The sequence below is a fragment of the Myotis brandtii genome, unplaced genomic scaffold (assembly GCF_000412655.1).
Source record: "Myotis brandtii unplaced genomic scaffold, ASM41265v1 scaffold915, whole genome shotgun sequence".
Lineage (NCBI taxonomy): Eukaryota > Metazoa > Chordata > Mammalia > Chiroptera > Vespertilionidae > Myotis > Myotis brandtii.
The window spans coordinates 1,451,103-1,474,134 of record NW_005371769.1 but is presented as its reverse complement, the minus strand read 5'-3'; the positions used below and the strand labels follow the sequence as shown (position 1 = coordinate 1,474,134).

The 23,032-nt window shown below is 56.5% G+C and overlaps 1 protein-coding gene across 5 annotated transcripts in view; it reads left to right on the top strand.

The window, feature by feature from the left end:
- The window catches only part of OSBPL2 (oxysterol binding protein-like 2), a 54,339-nt gene extending 37,970 nt beyond the window's left edge, over positions 1 to 16,369 (top strand). For 3 of the 5 annotated variants that reach the window (XM_014532830.1, XM_014532827.1, XM_014532829.1), the window contains exons 8-13: positions 488 to 595; positions 1,301 to 1,390; positions 3,136 to 3,259; positions 4,619 to 4,747; positions 5,830 to 5,953; positions 14,988 to 16,369. In XM_014532830.1, the coding sequence (XP_014388316.1) occupies positions 488 to 595; positions 1,301 to 1,390; positions 3,136 to 3,259; positions 4,619 to 4,747; positions 5,830 to 5,953; positions 14,988 to 15,238 (826 nt within the window). In that variant the 3' untranslated portion in view covers positions 15,239 to 16,369. Of the gene's footprint in view, positions 1 to 487; positions 596 to 1,300; positions 1,391 to 3,135; positions 3,260 to 4,618; positions 4,748 to 5,829; positions 5,954 to 6,849; positions 6,941 to 14,987 lie in introns of all 5 variants that reach the window. The other 2 variants (XM_005885587.2, XM_005885586.2) reach the window with 1 other exon arrangement.
- Positions 16,370 to 23,032: the final 6,663 nt, after the last annotated feature.

Sequence of the window (23,032 nt, the reverse complement as noted above, 5' to 3'; positions counted from 1 at the left end):
AGGACAAGGCAGATAGAGTTGAAAGGTTGCAAACCTTATTGATTCAGGTGTTTGGGTCCAACTGGGAGATGCAAGGAATTGCAAATATTTGTCATGAGATACTCTGCACTGAGCTGGTTGTCACAGCCTCCCTGGTGTCTGCTCTGAGGAACAAAAGGGAAGGTGTGTGCAGTGTTGTTGCAAACCGCAGGCCACACATCCCACTGGGAGCACCTGGCGGGAGGTGGTGGCTCTCACATCCTCACAGGAGAGCTCTTTGTCTCAGTCTCATTGATATCAAGTAGAAAGCTTTGTTGTTGCTACAAAGGGAAGAAGAAATAAATTTCAAACGAATGCTAAGTAAGGAGCCGCTGTTGGAGGGAGTTCAAAGCAGTGCTCTCTGCTGCGGTATTAGAGCAATTACTCCCCGCTGCTGCTTTCCTCTGCCCTGCACCCCACCCCGTGGTGTCTGCTGGCTCTGACAGGCGTGTTTTCTGGTCTCTGACAGACACAATGAGGCCTACACCTGGACCAACCCTACCTGCTGTGTGCACAACGTGATTATCGGGAAGCTCTGGATAGAGCAGTACGGGACGGTGGAAATCCTAAACCACAGGTACCACACGCTGGGCGGGGGCCGACACAGCGCTGTCCTGGAGCACTGGCTGTGATCGCGGGACTCGCTTTCACTCTGCTCTGTGTGCTGCCCCTCGCCGTCCACCCTTGGTGTCCAGACAGGGAGGGCCCGTGTTGGTGGGAACTGGTTCTGGTCAGTGTGAGGCACCATTCACGCTCTGTGTTGAAAATTTTCTTTCTAATCACAAGTTAACTTATTTTGAAATTTTAAACAATGCCGTGACCATCCTCTGTCCTGTCCACACTGCGGCCTGTCATTCCTTCTTCCTGGACATCTATGACACCAGTTCTGTTTCCCACAACCTCATTGAGATGCAATTCACATGTCATAAAGTCCACCCAGTAAAAGTGGGCACCTAAGTGATAGAGTGATATGTATTAAGTGTACTGAACTGTGCAGCTGTCACCCCCGGGCATGGTTGGAGCCTTCCCATCACCCTGGAAAGGTCCCTGTGTCCTTGGCCATCACTCCCTGATGGCACCCCAGCCCCAGGCAGCCTCTGTCTGCTCTCTCTCCCTCCCTTCTCTCTCTCTCTCTCTCTCTCTCTCTCTCTCTCTCTCTCTCTCTTGCTTCCTCTTCCTTTCCCACTCCCGCTCTTGCTCTTACTTTCTCGCCTCCTCTCCTGCTCTCTCATCTTTCTGGACGGCTCATGTCCCACAACCGAGGCCTGTGCTTCTCCCACAGGACTGGAGATAAGTGTGTGCTTCACTTCAGACCGTGCGGGTTGTTTGGAAAAGAGCTTCACAAAGTGGAAGGACACATTCAAGACAAAAAGTAGGTCCACGTGTGGGTCGGCTCAGATAGCATGTGTGCACTTCAAAGAAGGTCGTTAAACCAGTGATGTCTGTTCATGGCAGAAAAAAATCAGGCTCTTTTATACCTGTTTTTTTTTTTAATATATATTTCTTTATTGATTTCAGAGAGGAAGGGAGAGGGAGAGAGATCTAGAAACATCAATGAGAGAGAATCATTGATGGGCTGCCTCCTGCATGCCCCCCACTGGGGGTGGAGCCTGCAACCCGGGCATGCGCCCTTGGCCGGAATCGAACCTGGGACCCTTCAGTCCGCAGGCCGAGGCTCTATCCACTGAGCCAGACCGGCTAAGGCATATACCTGTTTTTTACTGAGAAAAAACATTTCATGATTGAGCATGACAGGAGATAAAGCAGCTTTGGTGTTATTTCTAGGGTGGGGAGTGGGTGGGCCCATGTCACCCTCTCTCAAGGGTAAAAGATGAAATGGACACGAGGAAGTAGGAGGTTTCCTCTGAGATGCTGCTTGCACATGTTGCAGGCAGGGCTCGGCTGGAAATCTGACCACGTGTTCTCCTCCCGCACCATACGTGCAGGTGGTCGGTGAAGCTCGCACGTGGCTGTAGGAGCTTCATCTGCATGAGATTGGTTCTTTTCAGTCCGTAAACTAGGGAAGTTTAAAGGTTTTGTGAGCAGAGAAATGGTTAGTATCATTTTAACAAATTTTTTGAGTTTTTCCCCCCTTTGGTTTAGTAATCTTGTTTTGGGTCTCAATTTTCTCATTTTCCCCCTTAAGTAATTTGGGCCATGTGATGGCCAAGGCTCTTTCCAGCTCCCAGAATCTGTACATTTTCAATAGAAACAAGCTCCTATGGGAAGCAGGTCTTCTGCTCAGCCCCACTCAGCCTGGGAAACACCGTTCCACTATGACTCCGCCCACTCCACCCTCAGGACAGCAGCCTCTCCCGTGGAGGCCCAGGAACGGCCATGGGTGTGGGTGGCAGCACCCACTGTGAGCGTGTGTGAACTTTGGTCTGCTTTTCTGTTTCCCACCCCAAATTCAAGTGAGCGATTTCCTGACGCTGGGCCTGTTAGTGACAGTGCACATCCACCGAGCTGTGTTTCCTGAGAGGAGTGGGCCCTCTAGGCTGGGCCTCTGAGACACGGGTGCCCCAGGGTCCCGCCCTGGCAGAGCAGTATCTCCAGGAGCTCAGGGCCCACTGTGCTCTCCCCCAGAAGATGCAGAAGGAACAGCCCAACACTGGCATTGCTCCTTCGGGAGCCAGCAGGTGGCCCATCTGGGAAGGTCCCCAGAGGTTGTTACTACCTGAGGAAGCAGGTGGCAGAGGGGCACAGAATCTGCCTGTCAGTGAAGTTCTGATGTGTGGCCTTGAGGATAAAGCAAACTCAACAGGAAGAGGCCTGTTCCCGTGGTTTATAGAGAAAGGGCTCGAAGTCAGCGTGCTCACGGGGAGATCGGCACATGGGGTTTTACATCTGAACACGGACTCTTCCACCTCCTTGTCTCCACCCTCGTCCCTTCCCTCTTTCTTTCGCTTCGGTGTATTCGGTAATTAGGACCATCAGTGTCAAATGGCAGGAGCAGAGATCCTAAAATGCAAATTTTCGTCTTTGCGTTTCTGTGCAGAGGTAGCCCAAGACTGGTAAGAAGACAGCCAGACGGGACTTTACTCCACGGTTGAAGTGGGGTGCTGCATTGGGGTGGGTGGTCTGTCTTAGCTTGGTTTCTAAACCCCTTTGTTCCAGCAAAAAGAAGCTGTTCATCATCTACGGCAAGTGGACGGAGTGTTTGTGGGGCATCGACCCTGCGGCGTATGAGTCCTTCAGGAAGCAGGAGCGGAGGGGCGAGCCCCCGAGGAAGGCACAGTCGGTAAGGCGCTGCCTGGCACCTGCCCCGCTCCTGCCCGGCTCCTGCCCCGCTCCTGGCACTGCTGGGCAGAGGCCCTGGGAACCAGCCATGACCCCCAGAAGGGCCCTGTGGGAAGACGATGCACAGAATCCGCCTGTCAGTGAAGCTGCTGTCTGTGGGCCTCGGTTGGGAGGGTTTATCTGCACTCTGACAGCGCGGAGGGCGCGGGTCCTGTGTCGCAGCGTCTGTCTGTCCCCCAAGTCAAGCAGGGTAGAACCAGGCACCTCCATTTCCTTCTGGAAATGCTGTGTTCTGGATGCCTCGTAACAAACCTCCTGTCTGCCTGCCCCTGTTAGCTTAGACCTGTTCAAGCGAGTGAGTGTCCTTTCTGCCGTTTCAGTTCTGAGTCCAGATGACGCCCACAGTGAGGGCTGTGCCGGGCAGGGAGGCTTCTCCCCGGAGTTCTGCATCCCGCTGCCCTAAGGCCTCAGAGCTGGGCCTGGAAGTGCGCTTACAGAGGGTCCGTGTTCTAGATGACACGCCCCCCTCAGGCAGTGCTGTGCCTTCCCGGCTGCTCCGTGTCTTCCTGTGGTAGTTCCCATGTGCTGTCAGTGTGGCTCCCAATGACTTGTGTCACTCAGAGAAATGAAATTCCACTTAGAGACTGTGCAGACTGGCGTGTTAGACCATGGCTGATGCCTTCGGTGTGTGCGCTGAGCTTCGCTGTCCTGGGTGACCTGGAGGGACAGTCTTGTCCCGTTTAGCTCTGGACCTCACCGTGTAGCCTGCAGTCAGGTGGCAGGCCCTTAAGCTGTGTGGTCACACTGACGCTTGTCACACCAGCACACTGTCCCCCAACAGCTGCATGAATAACCACTGCTCCATCTCCAGGCCCCCTTGGGTTTGAAAGGTAACCGCAGGTGGCATATCTCATATAGGGCTTGGTCTCCAGTGGGTTTGGTCTAGAAGTGCTGGGATATCATGCGATCACCCATCTGGACACGTCCTTATGGAGGGAAGTGCCCCTCTCAGAAATGAGCTGTTCCAGTCCCCTTAGCTTAGATGAATGTGCTTTTGATGGTGCCACCTGGCTAGTTGCCGTCAGAGTCAGGAGCTCATCCTTTCATGGTGCCTGCACTCCCAGGAGGACAGCTGTGCCTGCCACTGACTTGGTACCCTGTGTTTGGGGGACCCCTGCGCAGGAGCCTGTGCAGGGGGAGGTGAGCACAGCAGACACAGGAGCCCAGCCTTTAGGTCTCGGGGCAGCGGCGCCTCCTTCCTTAGTAGCGCATCTTGCTCTGCTTGGGCTCAGAACAGGGGCTGAAAGGCACTCCAAGAGCCACTCCCTCCGGCAGCCGACCAGCGTGCTCTGTGTTTCAGGGCATCAGCATGGAGAACGCTGACACTGAAGTGGTGGATGCCGTGCCTGAGGTCCAGGACACTGTGCAGGTCATTCCAGGCAGCAGGCTCCTCTGGAGGATCAACACCCGGCCCCCCAACTCTGCCCAGGTCAGTGCTCCCCCATACCTGCCCCTCCAACCCCATGTGTACACCTGCTACCTCAGTCCTCTGTCCCAGAGCAGACAGAGGACCCTCCGTCCCCTGGTCAGATGGAGCTCTCAGTGTGAGCCTCCGAGGACTTCCTGTCCCACAGAGCCACCACCAGCCCCAACCTCAGCCTACCCTCCCAGCGACACAGCAATGCTGTATGTCTACATGAGTCGTGGTGGCATGTTGACACAGAACTGACACGTGTGTCTGCACACATCACAGTGTCACAGTGGCCCTGGATATTCCTGGGTAGAGGTGCCTCGGGACACACAGTGTGCCCTGGAAGGTTTATACAACCACATTTTACCCAAAGGGGTTTCCAGAGTGGCTTGCAGGTGTTGTTTTCTCAGCCTGTCAATTTAAATGCTTCAGTGCATTTTGATATTTATTTTTATTTTTATTTATTTTTAAATATATTTATTGATTTCAGAGAGGAAGGGAGAAGGAGAGAGAGATGGAAACATCAATGATGATAGAGAACCATTGATCGGCTGCCTCTTGCACGCCCCCTACTGGGGATCGAGCTCGCAACCCAGGCATGTGCCCTTGGCCGGAATTGAACCTGGGACCCTTCAGTCCGCAGGCTGACGCTCTATCCACTGAGCCAAGTCGGCTAGGACTGATATTTATTTTTGAAAATTAAACTTACAATTTGTATTACATATAAATGTTACATACAATAACATATATAAAATAATTACATGATAAATATAACGTAATAAATTTTATTTTTCACATTATGAATTATTTATATATAGAATAAATATACAATGTATTATAATTTTTTATTGTATTACCATGTCCAATAACATAGCAGAGCATGTAAAAAATAAACCACTCATCCCAGAGATGTTGGGGAGTCAGACCTATAAGTTGGGCATCAAGTGGGGTGGCCCAGAGAAGCCCGAGGCTGGTGCGTCTCAGGCCCGGGAAGGAGCCATGCCCCTGCGTGACCTTGACGGGGGCGTCTCCAGGGAGCGTGTCTGTGCGGGGCCCAGGAGAGAACGCTGTGGCAGTCACAGATTTCTGTCTGTCCTCAGATGTATAACTTCACCAGTTTCACTGTTAGTCTCAATGAACTGCAGACGGGCATGGAGAAGATCCTGGCCCCCACAGACTGCCGCCTGCGTCCTGACATCCGCAGCATGGAGAACGGCAACATGGGTGCGTGCCTGAGCAATGGGGGCAGTTGGGTGGCCGCCCGGGGATGAGCAGAAGGAATGCGGTGGCCTTTCACGAGCGAACAGGCGCTAGGTCCCCCAGCACAGAGCGCACGGACTGCCCGGGTGACGGTTTCAGAGTTTGCAGCCTGTAGGAGACCAATCCTTTTGTAAATAACAGTAAGGTTAAGTTACTAGAAAATGCGATGAAGAGGAATACACACAGAAGTCAAGTCCCAATACTCTATTCTTAGGTAGAATGTAGGGCTGCCTTTCAGAACCCGCGTGCTGTTCATTAAAGCCCCACGGCTGGCGTGTGGGGCCCTGCTGCAGGTGGGATGAGACAGCCCTGGGTCCGGCACCTGGCGGCACTCGCTGGGTGACCGCTGTGCAGGGCGGCAGGAGGGGTCAGTGTGACGAGCGGCTGCCTCCTGCTCACCACCCATCACTCTGGGCCAGGTCAGCAGCAGGACTCCCAGTGCCCATGCAGGGTGCGCCTGCTGCAGTTCGTGGGGTCAGCAAATTGCTCAGGGATGAGTGTGGATGGCAGGGCGGTCGGCGGGGCCTGTGGTCAGGGTCCTCAGTCCTTGGAAACAGCACAGCCGCTGTCCCTGAAGGTTAAGGTTGAATGTAACTGTCTGTGCGAGGGAAATGGCTCCAGGGTGGGACCCATGCTGGGGCTCTGTTGACACCGCCCTGTGGGTGCATTGGCCCCAGGAGCTGAGCACCTGCCTGTGGCTGGTACTGCACTAGGACCCTATTGTCCCTCGCCGCCCGAGGCCAGGGCCTTTGGGTTTGGTTTCCTGATGACAGTTAACTCTCCATGGTTTTTGAACAAGGGAGACCAGGAGGGTCACCGCCCACCTGACTCCTCACCCAGCCATGTGTGCTTGGGCCTAGATCTGGCGAGCCAGGAGAAGGAGCGGCTGGAGGAGAAGCAGAGGGAAGCCCGGAAGGAGCGGGCCAAGGAGGATACTGAGTGGCAGACAAGGTGAGGCCCCGCGTGGATGAGGGGACAGTGAGGAGGGCCCCACACACCTGGGGACAGTGAGGAGGACTACACACCTGGGGACAGTGAGGAGGACTACACACCTGGGGACAGTGAGGAGGGCCCCACACACCTGGGGACAGTGAGGAGGGCCCCACACACCTGGGGACAGTGAGGAGGGCCCCACACACCTGGGGACAGTGAGGAGGGCCCCACACACCTGGGGACAGTGAGGAGGGCCCCACACACCTGGGGACAGTGAGGAGGGCCCCACACACCTGGGGACAGTGAGGAGGGCCCCACACACCTGGGGACAGTGAGGAGGGCCCCACACACCTGGGGACAGTGAGGAGGGCCCCACACACCTGGGGACAGTGAGGAGGGCCCCACACACCTGGGGACAGTGAGGAGGGCCCCACACACCTGGGGACAGTGAGGAGGGCCCCACACACCTGGGGACAGTGAGGAGGGCCCCACACACCTGGGGACAGTGAGGAGGGCCCCACACACCTGGGGACAGTGAGGAGGGCCCCACACACCTGGGGACAGTGAGGAGGGCCCCACACACCTGGGGACAGTGAGGAGGGCCCCACACACCTGGGGACAGTGAGGAGGGCCCCACACACCTGGGGACAGTGAGGAGGGCCCCACACACCTGGGGACAGTGAGGAGGGCCCCACACACCTGGGGACAGTGAGGAGGGCCCCACACACCTGGGGACAGTGAGGAGGGCCCCACACACCTGGGGACAGTGAGGAGGGCCCCACACACCTGGGGACAGTGAGGAGGGCCCCACACACCTGGGGACAGTGAGGAGGGCCCCACACACCTGGGGACAGTGAGGAGGGCCCCACACACCTGGGGACAGTGAGGAGGGCCCCACACACCTGGGGACAGTGAGGAGGGCCCCACACACCTGGGGACAGTGAGGAGGGCCCCACACACCTGGGGACAGTGAGGAGGGCCCCACACACCTGGGGACAGTGAGGAGGGCCCCACACACCTGGGGACAGTGAGGAGGGCCCCACACACCTGGGGACAGTGAGGAGGGCCCCACACACCTGGGGACAGTGAGGAGGGCCCCACACACCTGGGGACAGTGAGGAGGGCCCCACACACCTGGGGACAGTGAGGAGGGCCCCACACACCTGGGGACAGTGAGGAGGGCCCCACACACCTGGGGACAGTGAGGAGGGCCCCACACACCTGGGGACAGTGAGGAGGGCCCCACACACCTGGGGACAGTGAGGAGGGCCCCACACACCTGGGGACAGTGAGGAGGGCCCCACACACCTGGGGACAGTGAGGAGGGCCCCACACACCTGGGGACAGTGAGGAGGGCCCCACACACCTGGGGACAGTGAGGAGGGCCCCACACACCTGGGGACAGTGAGGAGGGCCCCACACACCTGGGGACAGTGAGGAGGGCCCCACACACCTGGGGACAGTGAGGAGGGCCCCACACACCTGGGGACAGTGAGGAGGGCCCCACACACCTGGGGACAGTGAGGAGGGCCCCACACACCTGGGGACAGTGAGGAGGGCCCCACACACCTGGGGACAGTGAGGAGGGCCCCACACACCTGGGGACAGTGAGGAGGGCCCCACACACCTGGGGACAGTGAGGAGGGCCCCACACACCTGGGGACAGTGAGGAGGGCCCCACACACCTGGGGACAGTGAGGAGGGCCCCACACACCTGGGGACAGTGAGGAGGGCCCCACACACCTGGGGACAGTGAGGAGGGCCCCACACACCTGGGGACAGTGAGGAGGGCCCCACACACCTGGGGACAGTGAGGAGGGCCCCACACACCTGGGGACAGTGAGGAGGGCCCCACACACCTGGGGACAGTGAGGAGGGCCCCACACACCTGGGGACAGTGAGGAGGGCCCCACACACCTGGGGACAGTGAGGAGGGCCCCACACACCTGGGGACAGTGAGGAGGGCCCCACACACCTGGGGACAGTGAGGAGGGCCCCACACACCTGGGGACAGTGAGGAGGGCCCCACACACCTGGGGACAGTGAGGAGGGCCCCACACACCTGGGGACAGTGAGGAGGGCCCCACACACCTGGGGACAGTGAGGAGGGCCCCACACACCTGGGGACAGTGAGGAGGGCCCCACACACCTGGGGACAGTGAGGAGGGCCCCACACACCTGGGGACAGTGAGGAGGGCCCCACACACCTGGGGACAGTGAGGAGGGCCCCACACACCTGGGGACAGTGAGGAGGGCCCCACACACCTGGGGACAGTGAGGAGGGCCCCACACACCTGGGGACAGTGAGGAGGGCCCCACACACCTGGGGACAGTGAGGAGGGCCCCACACACCTGGGGACAGTGAGGAGGGCCCCACACACCTGGGGACAGTGAGGAGGGCCCCACACACCTGGGGACAGTGAGGAGGGCCCCACACACCTGGGGACAGTGAGGAGGGCCCCACACACCTGGGGACAGTGAGGAGGGCCCCACACACCTGGGGACAGTGAGGAGGGCCCCACACACCTGGGGACAGTGAGGAGGGCCCCACACACCTGGGGACAGTGAGGAGGGCCCCACACACCTGGGGACAGTGAGGAGGGCCCCACACACCTGGGGACAGTGAGGAGGGCCCCACACACCTGGGGACAGTGAGGAGGGCCCCACACACCTGGGGACAGTGAGGAGGGCCCCACACACCTGGGGACAGTGAGGAGGGCCCCACACACCTGGGGACAGTGAGGAGGGCCCCACACACCTGGGGACAGTGAGGAGGGCCCCACACACCTGGGGACAGTGAGGAGGGCCCCACACACCTGGGGACAGTGAGGAGGGCCCCACACACCTGGGGACAGTGAGGAGGGCCCCACACACCTGGGGACAGTGAGGAGGGCCCCACACACCTGGGGACAGTGAGGAGGGCCCCACACACCTGGGGACAGTGAGGAGGGCCCCACACACCTGGGGACAGTGAGGAGGGCCCCACACACCTGGGGACAGTGAGGAGGGCCCCACACACCTGGGGACAGTGAGGAGGGCCCCACACACCTGGGGACAGTGAGGAGGGCCCCACACACCTGGGGACAGTGAGGAGGGCCCCACACACCTGGGGACAGTGAGGAGGGCCCCACACACCTGGGGACAGTGAGGAGGGCCCCACACACCTGGGGACAGTGAGGAGGGCCCCACACACCTGGGGACAGTGAGGAGGGCCCCACACACCTGGGGACAGTGAGGAGGGCCCCACACACCTGGGGACAGTGAGGAGGGCCCCACACACCTGGGGACAGTGAGGAGGGCCCCACACACCTGGGGACAGTGAGGAGGGCCCCACACACCTGGGGACAGTGAGGAGGGCCCCACACACCTGGGGACAGTGAGGAGGGCCCCACACACCTGGGGACAGTGAGGAGGGCCCCACACACCTGGGGACAGTGAGGAGGGCCCCACACACCTGGGGACAGTGAGGAGGGCCCCACACACCTGGGGACAGTGAGGAGGGCCCCACACACCTGGGGACAGTGAGGAGGGCCCCACACACCTGGGGACAGTGAGGAGGGCCCCACACACCTGGGGACAGTGAGGAGGGCCCCACACACCTGGGGACAGTGAGGAGGGCCCCACACACCTGGGGACAGTGAGGAGGGCCCCACACACCTGGGGACAGTGAGGAGGGCCCCACACACCTGGGGACAGTGAGGAGGGCCCCACACACCTGGGGACAGTGAGGAGGGCCCCACACACCTGGGGACAGTGAGGAGGGCCCCACACACCTGGGGACAGTGAGGAGGGCCCCACACACCTGGGGACAGTGAGGAGGGCCCCACACACCTGGGGACAGTGAGGAGGGCCCCACACACCTGGGGACAGTGAGGAGGGCCCCACACACCTGGGGACAGTGAGGAGGGCCCCACACACCTGGGGACAGTGAGGAGGGCCCCACACACCTGGGGACAGTGAGGAGGGCCCCACACACCTGGGGACAGTGAGGAGGGCCCCACACACCTGGGGACAGTGAGGAGGGCCCCACACACCTGGGGACAGTGAGGAGGGCCCCACACACCTGGGGACAGTGAGGAGGGCCCCACACACCTGGGGACAGTGAGGAGGGCCCCACACACCTGGGGACAGTGAGGAGGGCCCCACACACCTGGGGACAGTGAGGAGGGCCCCACACACCTGGGGACAGTGAGGAGGGCCCCACACACCTGGGGACAGTGAGGAGGGCCCCACACACCTGGGGACAGTGAGGAGGGCCCCACACACCTGGGGACAGTGAGGAGGGCCCCACACACCTGGGGACAGTGAGGAGGGCCCCACACACCTGGGGACAGTGAGGAGGGCCCCACACACCTGGGGACAGTGAGGAGGGCCCCACACACCTGGGGACAGTGAGGAGGGCCCCACACACCTGGGGACAGTGAGGAGGGCCCCACACACCTGGGGACAGTGAGGAGGGCCCCACACACCTGGGGACAGTGAGGAGGGCCCCACACACCTGGGGACAGTGAGGAGGGCCCCACACACCTGGGGACAGTGAGGAGGGCCCCACACACCTGGGGACAGTGAGGAGGGCCCCACACACCTGGGGACAGTGAGGAGGGCCCCACACACCTGGGGACAGTGAGGAGGGCCCCACACACCTGGGGACAGTGAGGAGGGCCCCACACACCTGGGGACAGTGAGGAGGGCCCCACACACCTGGGGACAGTGAGGAGGGCCCCACACACCTGGGGACAGTGAGGAGGGCCCCACACACCTGGGGACAGTGAGGAGGGCCCCACACACCTGGGGACAGTGAGGAGGGCCCCACACACCTGGGGACAGTGAGGAGGGCCCCACACACCTGGGGACAGTGAGGAGGGCCCCACACACCTGGGGACAGTGAGGAGGGCCCCACACACCTGGGGACAGTGAGGAGGGCCCCACACACCTGGGGACAGTGAGGAGGGCCCCACACACCTGGGGACAGTGAGGAGGGCCCCACACACCTGGGGACAGTGAGGAGGGCCCCACACACCTGGGGACAGTGAGGAGGGCCCCACACACCTGGGGACAGTGAGGAGGGCCCCACACACCTGGGGACAGTGAGGAGGGCCCCACACACCTGGGGACAGTGAGGAGGGCCCCACACACCTGGGGACAGTGAGGAGGGCCCCACACACCTGGGGACAGTGAGGAGGGCCCCACACACCTGGGGACAGTGAGGAGGGCCCCACACACCTGGGGACAGTGAGGAGGGCCCCACACACCTGGGGACAGTGAGGAGGGCCCCACACACCTGGGGACAGTGAGGAGGGCCCCACACACCTGGGGACAGTGAGGAGGGCCCCACACACCTGGGGACAGTGAGGAGGGCCCCACACACCTGGGGACAGTGAGGAGGGCCCCACACACCTGGGGACAGTGAGGAGGGCCACGCACACCTGGGGACAGTGAGGAGGGCCACGCACACCTGGGGACAGTGAGGAGGGCCACGCACACCTGGGGACAGTGAGGAGGGCCACGCACACCTGGGGACAGTGAGGAGGGCCACGCACACCTGGGGACAGTGAGGAGGGCCACGCACACCTGGGGACAGTGAGGAGGGCCACGCACACCTGGGGACAGTGAGGAGGGCCACGCACACCTGGGGACAGTGAGGAGGGCCACGCACACCTGGGGACAGTGAGGAGGGCCACGCACACCTGGGGACAGTGAGGAGGGCCACGCACACCTGGGGACAGTGAGGAGGGCCACGCACACCTGGGGACAGTGAGGAGGGCCACGCACACCTGGGGACAGTGAGGAGGGCCACGCACACCTGGGGACAGTGAGGAGGGCCACGCACACCTGGGGACAGTGAGGAGGGCCACGCACACCTGGGGACAGTGAGGAGGGCCACGCACACCTGGGGACAGTGAGGAGGGCCACGCACACCTGGGGACAGTGAGGAGGGCCACGCACACCTGGGGACAGTGAGGAGGGCCACGCACACCTGGGGACAGTGAGGAGGGCCACGCACACCTGGGGACAGTGAGGAGGGCCACGCACACCTGGGGACAGTGAGGAGGGCCACGCACACCTGGGGACAGTGAGGAGGGCCACGCACACCTGGGGACAGTGAGGAGGGCCACGCACACCTGGGGACAGTGAGGAGGGCCACGCACACCTGGGGACAGTGAGGAGGGCCACGCACACCTGGGGACAGTGAGGAGGGCCACGCACACCTGGGGACAGTGAGGAGGGCCACGCACACCTGGGGACAGTGAGGAGGGCCACGCACACCTGGGGACAGTGAGGAGGGCCACGCACACCTGGGGACAGTGAGGAGGGCCACGCACACCTGGGGACAGTGAGGAGGGCCACGCACACCTGGGGACAGTGAGGAGGGCCACGCACACCTGGGGACAGTGAGGAGGGCCACGCACACCTGGGGACAGTGAGGAGGGCCACGCACACCTGGGGACAGTGAGGAGGACTACACACACCTGGGGACAGTGAGGAGGGCTACACACACCTGGGGCTGAGAAGCTGTCTCTGCTTCTGCTATGATGGTGGCAACAGCTCCTTGTGTAGGCTGTACCCACCAGGCTGATAGGCCGATGCTCCCAAAAGTAGTGCCGCCTGCTGGTGAGAGGCAGATCACCTGAGACCAGCCTCTCCATCCTGGCCCCTGGGTATTTGACCCTGAACTTTTTCAAGTTTGGTAAATTAGAAAAGAAAATGTAGCCAGAGCCAATCCACTAACTGAGGGAAAACGCAGTTCTCAGAGAAGAGGCACTGTGTGCCCGGAAGCCCCCAGGTGCTGCTGGGAGCAGCCTGCTGTCCCCACATGTTCCCCATCCATATGACACAGCACCCCAGAGGCCATGATGAGGAGCGGGCCGGCTGTCTTTCCCATGCCTGGGAGCACTCATCCCGTGACCATGGGTGTGCACCGTGTGAGTGTAATGCACATGCGTGTGTCTGCACAGGCCTTGACCCAGAGGGAGCCGTCTGGGAGGAGTATCTCAAATCAGTTGTCATTTGTTCTTTTATAGTCATAACTAGAGGCCCGATGCATGAAATTTGTGCAAGAGTAGGCCTTCCTTCCCCTGGCTGCCAGCACCGGCTTCCCTCTGGCACAGCACCCTGGCTTCCCTCCCAGCCGCAGGCAGCCCCAGCTTCGTCCGGGACATCCAGCCTAATTAGCATATTACGTTTTTATTATAGCTGTGACAACAGTCCACTTAATAAGGACTTGATTAAGTACTGTAATGTTTAAACAAAATGTAAAGGTACATGCAAGCTACAATTTTAGTCTTAGAAAACTCTGGTGGTTCAGAGTTGTTGACCAGGATATTTTTGCCTGTCTTTTGTGTTCAGGGCCCAGTGAAGTCACCTGGTGACTTTTATGTGGCTGTCGTTTTTAAAACTAACTTTCGAAGGTTGGGCTTCCAATTTAATTTATTATTATGCTCTTAATAGTTTGATATGTGGAATTTGCTGTTCCAGAAAACGATAGTTTGAAAATAGCCAATGTTCCTTTGTTATATTTTTTTAAATTGTGAAAATAACGACATTTTATCCTGAGAAGACAATTACTTCTACCTCTCAAGTCCTCCACACCCACTCCCTCTCCCACCGCGCAGAGGCCAAGGGTGGGTGACCAAGGTGCTGGGAGCCTGAGGGGAGCTGGTGACAGTGACTGGATTGGCTCATAGACAAGCTGGAGGCCACTGTGACCCTCTCTGTCCTCGATCGCGCCCCTCCCAGTTAACAGACCATGCAGACCTGGCCAGCTCGAAAGGATGGAAACAGCACTGTGACTGTTCTCACCTGGGGTTGAGTGCCCCTTCTCTGGTGACGGCCCAGCCTGTTTTCTGTTAACTCCATAAGGTTTTTATCAGGAAGTGAGGCTGACATTGGGGATGTGTGTAGGGTGAGTGTATGTGTGATAGTGTGATGACAGCCCAAGTTGAAGTGGCTGCCTTTAGAAATGCATGTTGCTGGGTGATGGCTAATTAGAGGGTTCTCTGTCCTTCCTGAGAAGGCTGGCGACAGTGACTGCCCAGCCGCTCCCTGACCCTCTTCTGTGTTGCAGGTGGTTCCGCCAGGGCAGGAATCCACACACTGGGACCCCCGACTGGCTGTACTCAGGGGGCTACTTCGAGCGGGATTTCTCAGGCTGCCCGGACATCTACTGATGTGCCCCGGGACCCAGACCCCTGCCAGGCTGGACCCCGCCACGTGGCTCCTCTGAGCTCCGGGTACGGCAGCATCAGCCTTTCTAAGGACCGTGTTCACGGAGAAAGCGCCATCCCGGCTGAGGACTCAATCCTAATTAACTTTTGATTGCCAACCATTCATTACTGTTGCCGTCTCTTCATAAAGCTTCCCTCGGGATCATCATGTTTTCATTAAGATTTGAGAAGGAACGTTCTTCAACTCCTTTATGTGACAGGTCAGCTGGGGCATCTCAACCGACAGCAGCCTGATGACCAATTTGAAACTAGCGGAAGGAACAGCAAGGAGGGGCCATGTTCCTCCTTAAAACGCAGCGTTACGAGTGTCCAAAAGTAGTTTAAATTGGAACCAATAACAGAAAAGACAGATCTTGAAACTAACCCTGCAGCGAGCTCTCTGCGGCCAGGAACGCTGTCTGCGCCGGGAACAAAGTGAGTGTTTCAGAGCGTCGGATTAAATGACATGGGTCGCTGTCGGGTTCTGTGTTTTCTTGCCAACTTTCAATGATGTAAAGATAACTTTTAAATATTTAAGTTAAAGCTGCTTGACTAGGATTTGCTGAAGAGCAAGACATGCATTAATCGCCAGCTGTATACGCAAAAGGAAGCATTGCCATGACAGGGGTCCAGAAACATGGCAAGTTGTTGACCAAGTCCCCAGACGGCTCCCAGCCTTGAAGGGAGCCCTGCCTCTGGCCCTGTCTGCTCTTTTCACCAGGGCTGCACTGTCACTGCAGGCCAAACCCATGTCACAAAACAAGTTATTCGTTAGAATGTTTGGTCTGTAACCACAGCACTGTGTCCTTGTTTTCCCAGCATGCGTGTTTGAAACACAGGATACAGGAGGCCACACCTGGTGTGCACTGGGGGGTCAGAGCAGAGGCTACTTACAGGTGAATTAGGGTTATTGTACAGAACACAGGTGTGCATCCATCTCTGCACACGTCCTGATCAGGTGACTGTTTTCTTTCTGTAGAAATATCAACACGTAGATCATGGTACCACTCTCTGAATGGAAGACAATCTGCTGCATGCGGGTGCACACACACAAACTCACACGTGTGCACACATGCATATGCGTACATGTGTGCTCTCACATGCATACCCACATGTGTGCACATGTACACACGCACACATGCACACGCAGTTGTATGGAGTGGTGGGTTCCCTCTGAGAGGGTGTCACTGTTGTGTGTCCAGGCTTCAGAATCACATTTGTAATTAAAACTTTTGAAAGCGAAGACTTGCTCTGAAGACTTGATTTTGTAGCTTTGCAACCGGAAGCCCCGTGTTGTAACAGTCCTGGGTGCAGCCGCGTGCCCTGACCCAGTGCCCGTTTTCCCGAGAGCCCCGGGAAGTCGGCTGTGCAGACAGCCCGACCTCGAGGAGCGTGTCTTGTGTAAAGTGTAGATAATGTGAAGGGACCCACCAGTGCCAGGGGGCTAATAGGGAGCCTAGTGTTGGGGCTGGATGGTCGCATCCGGGTTACTGGGCTGGTGCAGTTCTGTCCCAGGAGAGGTGCTGCCTTCCCAGGGCGGGTCAAGGTCAGGGTGTCACCAGGACCTCGGGCCTCTTACAGGGTGTGGCCTGCTCCTGAGACGGTCTTGGAGAAGCAGGGCTGGTCCCTCACAGGCATCACAGCACTTTGCCACTTGGGGCTGCTTGTCTTGGTGTCGCTTCTCTGGACATGTGCTCTCAGCAGGGAAGTGCCGTGCGAGACTGAGCCGGCACAGCCCTTCTCGTGGAATGGAAGAGGCCCCAGCAGGGCTCCATGGTTGTCCTGGCTCCGTCTCCCTCTCAGACTGTCCCCAAGGCTCATGCTGTTGTGCTTGAGGAAGGGTCAGCTGGCAGATGGGCCACATACCACCTGGCCCAACCCCGGCCGCTCTGGAGATGGGCCAAGGGCAGCCTGACGGGCTTGGAGCTGTCCAGGAGATATGCTGAGGATCAGAGGACAGCCGCCTGTGTGCTGGGTCCTTGTTGGGTCACGAGATCAGGACCTGGGACAGGATGAGAGAAATGCTGCGGGAGGTTCCCCACGAGCCTGCCACCTCCGGGCAGCCTGGTGAGACGCTTCCTCTCAGGACACCAGCTCTGGGAAAAGTGCTCCTAGTGGAGGTGGTGGCTCACAAACCTCACGGGTCTCACATGTGTGTGAGGAACAATGAGATAAAGACGTGGTTAAAAATGCTAATAAGATCCAAAATGCAGAAGCACTGGCAGCCTTAACCTGAGGGGTGGGGTGGCGAAGAGCTGTGTCCTGCGCGGGAACCTGGGCCCCGAGGAGAGTGGACTCAATAGTTCCTACTAGTTCTGGTTGCTCTGGCCCAACGCTGGGACTTAGAAGCATCTTTCCAGGGGCCTTGCTGTGTCCGTGGTGCAAAGGTTGGGTTCCTGGTGAGAGAGCGAGTAACCAGGCCTGGGCACGTCCCCTGGCGGCTTCCTGTGTGTGTAACCCCTCCCCTCACTGTCTCCTCCGTCTTCAAGCGAGGAGGGTCCTGCAAAGTGAAGACAGCATTTCAGTGTCTCTCGATGATCAGTCCCTCACTGGATACACGGCTCCTTCCCATTTGAGAACCAAACTGTCCTGGGTCGAAGGTTTAGGAAGGGGCTGCTTGGTCCCTGCAGGGTGACAACATACAGATACGGGTCCTTCATTCCTCTTGGTCTGGGCTGTTCTCCACTGCTCCCCTGGCGCTGCAGCACGCCAGCACACTGGTGATGGGCTCATTTTACAACCAACTGCTCATAGAGTTTTTGGAGGACTGGTACTGACCCGTAAAGATCCAAGTTAAACCCTAGCTGTGGATATAAAAGGTCCTTTGAAAATAGTTGTTGCTGACATTTTTGCACCAAGCAGTTTTCACCGTCTCAGCTCCTGTGGCCCCTTGGAAAGGGCTGCAGACGAACCCTTGTGCCGGGTGTCAGGTTGGGACTATGCATTCTGTAGGGTTGGCCCAGCGAGTGGACTGCTTCAGAAGACTGCTGGTCACTGGAGAAGGGCACCAGGGACGCTGTGGCATCCCTGGGAGGGCGCAAGTAGTGGGTGGGGGTCTGGGTCTTTGCGTGTCGGGAGCTCTGGTTGAGTCTCTCCTCTTCAGGCATTGGAGACTGTAAAGCAACTAAATGCCCAGAGTACTGTTACTTTGACTCGAAGGTCCCCACCGTCTGACCGCTGTCCTAGCTGCCCAGCATCTGTGTGCTTCCTGGGAGGTTGAGCTGAGTGGGGACACTCATGCCAACAGCCAAGATGGCTCTGGGCAGAGGGACAGACAGTCACAAGTGTGAGTGCTCTCAGAATGCTCAGGTTCACAGGTCTGGGCCGCTGCCACGAGCACCACATCTGATGATGGGGCCACAGAGCACCCAGCCCTGTGGAGCCCAAGCCTGGTGTCACGGTGCTAACTCCCCACAGTCCAACCCAGGCCACAGGGAAAGGAGGTACAGGAAGGTGGGCGTGCCCCACCTTTCACAGCAGGTAAGTGGAGGAAGTGGCTTCAAGCCCTACACACAATGAAACCGTGTGTGCAGTTGACAAAATCACACTGTCTTGTAACCACTACCGTGTCAACATATATAGTCAAGTGACAGGCGTCAAGACCATTCAAGGGGAAAGGTGCAGGGAGCACATGGTGCTGGGAAAACAGGACATCCCTTGCAAAAGAATGGACCCTTACCTCACACCATATACAGAATGAGCTCAAAATGGATGGAGGCCCTAAATATAAGAGCAAACCCTGTAAAACTCTCAGAAGAAGACTAGGGCACAAACTTTATGACACCAGACTGGCAATGACTTGGCTATGTCACCAAGGCCTGGATGATAAAAGAAAAAATGGACCAATTGGACTTCATGAAAATTTTAAAAATGTTGTACATCAGACACTATCACTAGAGTATAAAGGCAATCTACAAAATAGGGTGAAATATTTGCAAATCATACATCTAAATATATAGAGAACTCTTTAAAACTCAACAACAGCAATTCCCCCTCCCCCAACCTGATTCAAAAATGGGCAAAGGACTTGAATAGACAAATGGTCAATAAACCCATGAAAAGATGCTCAACATCACTAAACATCAGGGAAATGAACATCAAAGCTACAGTGAGATGCTACCTCACACCTATTAGGATGGCTCCTGCCAGAAAAACATAACAGATGTTGGTGAGGATGTGGCAAAACAGGTGCACTGTTGGCAGGAATGTAAAATGGGGCAGCCACTATGGAAAACAGTATGGTGGTCCCTCAAAAAATTAAAATGGAATTACCATATGGTTCAGCAATATCACTTCTAGATAGACACCTAAAAGAGTTGAAAGCAGGGCCTTGGACCCACTGTTTGGGAGAACATATTTGACAATGATGCATCTGATAAAGGGTTAATATCCAGAATATATAAGGAACTCATACAACATAACAAAAGGAAGACAATCCAATTAAAAAATGGGATCGGCCCGAACCAATATGCTCAATTAATATTTGACAAAGGAGGAAAGAACATTCAATGGAGCCAAGATAGTCTCTTCAATAAGTGGTGTTGGGAAAATTGGACAGATATATGCAAGAAAATGAAACTAGACCACCAACTTACACCATACACAAAAATAAACTCAAAATGGATAAAGGACTTAAATGTACGACAGGAAACCATAAAAATTCTAGAAGAATCCAAAGGCAACAAAATCTCAGACATATGCCGAAGCAATTTCTTCACTGATACAGCTCCTAGGGCACTTGAAACTAAAGAGAAAATGAACAAATGGGACTACATCAAAATAAAAAGCTTCTGCACAGCAAAAGAAACCATCAACAAAACAACAAGAAAACCCACTGCATGGGAAAACATATTTGCCAACGTCATATCTGATAAGGGCCTAATCTCCAAAATTTATAGGGAACTCATACAACTTAACAAAAAGAAGATAAACAATCCAATCAAAAAATGGGCAAAGGATCTAAATAGACACCTTTCAAAAGAGGACATTCAGAAAGCCAAGAGACATATGAAAACATGCTCAAAGTCACTAATCATCCGAGAGATGCAAATCAAAACAACAATGAGGTACCATCTCACACCTGTCAGAATGGCTATCATCAACAAATCAACAAACGACAAGTGCTGGAGAGGATGTGGAGAAAAAGGAACACTCGTGCACTGCTGGTGGGAATGCAGACTGGTGCAGCCACTATGGAAGACAGTATGGAGTTTCCTCAAAAAACAAAACATGGAACTCCCATTTGACCCTGTGATCCCACTTCTAGGAATATATCCCAAGAGGTACATCTACATGATGGAATACTATGCTGCTGTAAAAAAGAAGGAACTCTTACCATTTGCAATGGCATGGATGGAACTGGAGAGCATTATGCTAAGTGAAATAAGCCAGTCAATGAAGGAAAAATACCACATGATCTCACACATTCATGGATAATAGAGACCATTATAAACTTTTGAACAATAATAGATACAGAGGCAGAGCTGCCTCAAACAGATTGTCAAACTGCAGCGGGAAGGCTGGGGAGGGTTGGGGGGCAGGAGGGAAGGGGGTAAGAGATCAACCGAAGGACTTGTATGCATGCATATAAGCATAACCAATGGACATAAGACACTGGGGGGTAGGGGAGGCCAGGGGATTGTCAAGGGCGGGGGAAAAAAGGACACATATGTAATACCCTATGTAATACTTTAAGCAATAAAAAAACAAAAAAACAAAAAAAATGGGCAAAGGACCTACATAGACACTTCTCCAACGTGAATATATAGGTGGCTGAGAGACATATGAAAAAATGCTCAAAGTCACTGATCATTGGAGAGATGCAAATTAAAACAACAATGAGGTATCGCCTCACACCTGTCAGAATGGCTACCATCAACAAATCAACAAATGACATGAGCTAGAGAGGGTGTGGAGAAAAGGGAACCCTCTTACACTGCTGGTGGGAATGCAGACCGGTGCAGCCATTATGGAAAACAGTATGGAGTTTCCTCCAAAAATTAAATATGGAACTGCCATTTGACCCAGTGATCCCACTTCTGGGGATATATCCTAAGAAACTCGAAACACCAATCAGAAAGGATATATGCACCCCTATGTTCATAGCAGCACAATTTACAATAGTTAAGATCTGGAAACAGCCCAAGTGTCCATCAGTAGATGAGTGGATAAAAAAGCCATAGTACATTTATACCATGGAATACTATGCAGCTGTAAAAAATAAGAGTGTCTTACCCTTTGAGGCAGCATGGAGGGACCTGGAGAGTATCATGCTAAGTGAAATAAGTCAGTCAGAGAAAGACAAGTATCACATGATGTCACTCCTGTGGAATCTAAGTAACAAAATAAGCTGATGAACGGAGTGGATCCAGAGACATGGAAGCATGGAACAGAGTGTGGAATCTCAGAGGGAAGGCAGGGGAGGGATAGTGGAAGGGAGGTAATCCCCAAAGACCTTGTGTGCGAATATGCATGGCTCATGGACGCAAACAGTGGGGTGGTGAGGGTCTTGGGCCGGGGTGGGCTGGAGGGGGTCGATGGGGGGAAAAGGGGACATATGTAATACTTTCAACAATAAAGATGAAAAAGAAAAAAGAAAGCAGGGTCTCGGAGAGATATGCACAGCCGTGTCCCCAGCATTATTCACAGTAGCTGAAATGTGGATCCCATCAATGGATGGAAATGGATGAGCAAAGAGTTACTCAGCCGTACAAAGGAAACCCTGACACCTGCTACAGCGTGGATTGGCTGAGGACACTGCTCAGTGACATAAACCAGCCACTAGGCAGTGGTTCTCAACCTTCTGGCCCTTTAAATACAGTTCCTCATGTTGTGACCCAACCATAAAATTATTTTCGTTGCTACTTCGTAACTGTAATGTTGCTACTGTGATGAATCGTAATGTAAATATCTGATATGCAGGATGGTCTTAGGCGATGCCTGTGAAAGAGTCGTCCGACCGCCAAAGGGGTCGCGACCCACAGGTTGAGAACCGCTGCTCTAGATAAACACTGCATGTGGGTTTTGTGACTAGCCCGGGGGTAGTGGAACAGAAGTTGTGCTGCAGGAGTCCCGTGAATGGGCATCTTAAAAACAACAGTGAGCCCTGGCCGGTTTGGCTCAGTGGATGGAGCGTCGGCCTGGGGACTGAAGGGTCCTGGGTTCAGTTCTGGTCAAGGGCACATGCTCAGGTTGTGGGCTCAAACCCCAGTGGGGAGCGTGCAGGAGGCAGCCGATCCATGATTCTCTCTCATCATTGATGTTTCTATCTCTCTCTCCCTCTCCCTTCCTCTCTGAAATAATAAAATAAAAAAACCACAACAGTGACCGCGAACACCTTCACCTTTATGCTTTTCATAAAAAGGCTAAGAACACATTTGATGTTCACAAAGCAGCGGGAGGAGGCCCCGGGCAGGACGGCCTCTCCTCTGGGGCGGGAGCGGCTCCGGTGGGAGCACAGGGCTCCGGGCGGCACAGGTGCCCGTGTGAGGCCGTGCAGGCGGCCTCCGCTCCTGGGAGGGTCTGTCCGCCTCAAGCCCACTCTGACCTGCAAAGGAGCCTCCGATACTCCCGGCGCAGATGGGAAGGGGGGGCCGCATGTCAGCAGCCTTACAGGGTGGGGTCTAGAGGACCCTGGGAGAAAGGGGGAGACCACCTGTCAGCACTGTTATGGGTGGGGGTGGGGCACCGCAGGCGGGACCACGCGCCCCATGAGTTCCAGGTCCGACGGGCAATGCGGGCCACAAACCGAGTCCGGGGCTGCGGTTCAGTCATTCCCCGGAAGACCCGAAGCCAGCCCCGCGTCCGAAGATACCCGCTCCGCTGGGCCCGTGACGGCGTCCCCTACGTCTTGGCGCCCCGCCCCGACAGTGACCCTGAGAGACCCCGCCTCGCCAGGGGCGGTCCG